Source organism: Podarcis erhardii (assembly GCF_964252035.2).
Source record: "Podarcis erhardii genome assembly, chromosome: 17".
NCBI classification, from domain to species: domain Eukaryota; kingdom Metazoa; phylum Chordata; class Lepidosauria; order Squamata; family Lacertidae; genus Podarcis; species Podarcis erhardii.
Window position 1 is genome coordinate 35749604 of NC_138515.1, and position 3372 is coordinate 35752975.

General features: G+C 48.3%; 1 protein-coding gene across 1 annotated transcript; it reads left to right on the plus strand.

Moving 5' to 3' along the window:
* Positions 1-1532: 1532 nt before the first annotated feature.
* On the plus strand, positions 1533-2458 carry LOC309332662 (putative CENPB DNA-binding domain-containing protein 1; the record flags this gene model as incomplete). Its single annotated transcript, XM_081845785.1, has 2 exons — positions 1533-1840; positions 2028-2458. Exon 2 carries the CDS (start codon positions 2045-2047, stop codon positions 2456-2458), a length of 414 nt encoding a protein of 137 aa, XP_081701911.1. The 5' UTR covers positions 1533-1840; positions 2028-2044.
* Between the last annotated feature and the right edge of the window lie 914 nt (positions 2459-3372).

The following is a 3372-nucleotide window of genomic DNA, read 5'->3' on the forward strand; positions in this document are numbered from 1 at the left end:
CCACACAGCAATTTATTCCACACTGCATTTGAGCAGGGGTCAGCAAACTTTTTCAGGAGGGGGCCGGTCCACTGTCCCTCAGACCTTGTGGGGGGCCGGACTATATGGGGGGAGATGAATTCCTATGCCCCACAAATAACCCAGAGATGCATTTTAAATAAAAGCACACATTCTACTTATGTAAAAACACGCTGATTCCCGGACCGTCCGTGGGCCGGATTGAGAAGGTGGCTGGGCCAGATCCAGCCCCCGGGCCTTAGGTTGCCTACCCATGATCTAAACTGTCACATAATGTAAATAAATACGGCAAATTAATTTTGTGCGTTTTAACTGATGGATCCATCAATTAAATTGAATAGTTCAGAGCAGATATTTATTTATTTATTTTAGATGATGCTGGCATGTTTTAGCAGGCGTCACCCAGAAGGGGATGTTCCCTTGTCTGGAAGAGTGCCTTGTAAAAACAAAACAAAAAACCCCACTTTATTATTTTTAAAATGCATTGCAAAAATACATGGCCATCCAGTTAACTGAATATGAGAAATGCCTCTTCTAAGATGAAGATCACCATTTTCATTTTCATTTTTTTTTTACAGTATCTTGAACTAAGTGGGGTGGGGGAACTTTCCAGTGCAATGGGCCAGATGCTTAGCTCTGCCCCCACCCTCCACAGGCCAGTTTGACAGGTGGATGGCTCTGTCAATCAACTTGCATCGCCATGACACCAGGCAACCTATTTTTCCTGTGCAGCTTGGCTTGAGTTGAAGGAAGATCCCGACTGATCCAAGCTGAAGACACTGCTGATCAGTTGATCAGCGCTATCATCAAACCTCACTTGAAAACTGTAGAGTGCAGCCGATCCCAGCAGGGCTTTGATCAGGGATCGGCTATGCTTGGGAGCTGCAGTCAGGAGCTGCCAATCCATTTGGGACAGATTTAATGCAAGCACCATATCCCAAGGAACAGCCAGGAAGACATTTTAAGGCTCCTGGTTGCTCCGTTGCAGCTGTGTCTGCCCCACATCTGATTTATATATTATGTCAGGAGGAGGAGGGGTGGAGGGAGCCTTGAGGAAAATGGCCTGCAGGGTCCCTGCCCACTTAGATGTACAACCATTCAAATTCCAGTTCCCTAGTGTGCTTACGAATTGAAGAAGAAATTAGGATCTACACTAGGAATCCTACAACCTGGTTTTTCTCAATGGTATTTATGGGGATACCTTTTCCTTATTTTAATTGTGGCATCCCCAGAGTTCTGCAAACACACTTAAAACAAATATAATAACTTTAGGAGGCATTCAATTAATGACACAGGGGCCATGCCCTCCCAGAAGCCATTCAGCAGCAATGCTGCAGTATCTTGGAGTCCCTTCTCCCTTCATCTTCCTATTAAGAGTCCTTGCATAAAGCAGGGTTGATGTTCAAGTAAGCGGTTTGGCGTGATGACAAAAGTAAGCTATTTAAAAGCGGTCAGTTCAGAGGGGGTGTGATGAGTAAGAGAATGTTCTGGATCCCAAAGGGACAAGACTATACAGTGGTACCTCGCAAGACGAATGCCTCGTAAGATGAAAAACTCGCAAGATGAAAGAGTTTTTCGTTTTTTGAGTTGCTTCGCAAGACAAATTTCCCTATGGGCTAGCTTCGCAAGACGAAAACGTCTTGCAAGTTTGTTTCCTTTTTCGTAAAACCGTTAAAACCCAGGGTGCATTGCTTGAAGAGGTGCAGTTGCGACTTGACTTCGAGGAGCAACTCATAGCACGTGGTGTGGTAGCCTTTTTTGAGGTTTTTGAAGACTTTGGTGATTTTTGAAGCTTTTCCAAAACTTCTTTTGCAGCCATTTGGTAAGTTAAACTTTTAAAACTTTTTTGGGGAGGTTTGGATTTTGGGTTGGGGTGTTTGGAATTCAAGGACTTGGTGTTGGGGAGGGGTTTGCAAGAATCTGGAAGCTTGTGTGTTTTCTAGGAGGTTTGCTGCTTTTGAATTTTTTGGATGTGAAGCACTGATTATTATTTTTTGGGGGTTGCAAAGGTAGGAGCTGTGCTGCCATGGGACCCAAGAAGACTGCTGCTGCAGAGGCCGGTGAGAGGAAGAAGGAGAAGGTTATGCTGGAAATGAAGAAGGAGAACATCCAGAAGCATGACGGTGGAATGCGTGTGACAGACTTCGCCAGGGAGTATGGGAGGAATCCATCGACCATCGGGACCATCATGAAGATGAGGGAAAAGATCCTTGCGACTGATGCAGCCAAGGTAGTCACCAGGATCGTGAAGAACCGCCCAGCTGTTCTGGAGGAGGTGGAGAAGTTGCTGCTCATCTGGTTAGAAGAGAAGCAGCGTGCAGGGGACACAGTGACTGAGGCCGTCATTTGTGAGAAGGCCAAGGCCTTGCACGCAGACCTTGTCCGGGAACAGCCAGGAACCTCAGGCGAGCCAGAAGTCTTCAAGGCAAGGTTGGTTTGACCGGTTCAAGACAAGATCTGGAATCCACAGCGTGGTCAGGCATGGAGAGGCTGCCAGTTCTGATGTTCCTGCAGCTGAAGACTTTGCAGCGGAGTTCCTGGAGGTTGTGAAGACGGAGGGCTACGTTCCACAGCAGGTCTTCAACTGCGACGAGACCGGGCTGTTTTGGAAGAGGATGCCTAAAAGGACTTTCATCACTCAGGAGGAGGCCAAGTTGCCTGGCCACAAGCCCATGAAGGACCGTCTGACCCTGCTCTTCTGTGCCAATGCAAGCGGCGACCTGAAGATCAAGCCCCTGCTGGTATACCACTCGGAGAACCCACAGGCCTTCAAGAAACACAAGGTCGACAAGGAGCAGCTGAGTGTCATGTGGCGATCGAACAGTAAGGCTTGGGTCACACATGTGCTGTTTGTGGACTGGGTCAATCTTGCTTTTGGCCCTGCTGTCAAACAGTACCTGATGGACAACGACCTGCCGCTGAAGGCTTTGCTTCTGATGGACAATGCCCCTGCTCATCCTAAAGGCCTTGAGGTGGACTTGTTGGAGGAGTTCAGCTTCATCAGCATCATGTTCCTGCCGCCTAACACCACGCCACTGCTCCAGCCGATGGATCAGCAGCTCATCGCCAATTTCAAAAAACTCTACACCAAGGAGCTTTTCAGGCGATGCTTCGAGGTGACTGATTGCACCAACATCACCCTGCGGGAATTCTGGAAGGACCACTTGATCACCACGGCCTGGAACGGGATGAGCCAGAGAAATTTGAATTGTGCTTGGCGCAGCCTGTGTCCGGACTGTCTGGCACCAAGTGGCTCTGATGCACCAGAGTCAACAGTGGTGCAGGACATTGTTTCCTTGGAGAGGACCATGGGACTGGAGGTCACAGAGGAGGACGTCCATGGGACTGGAGGTC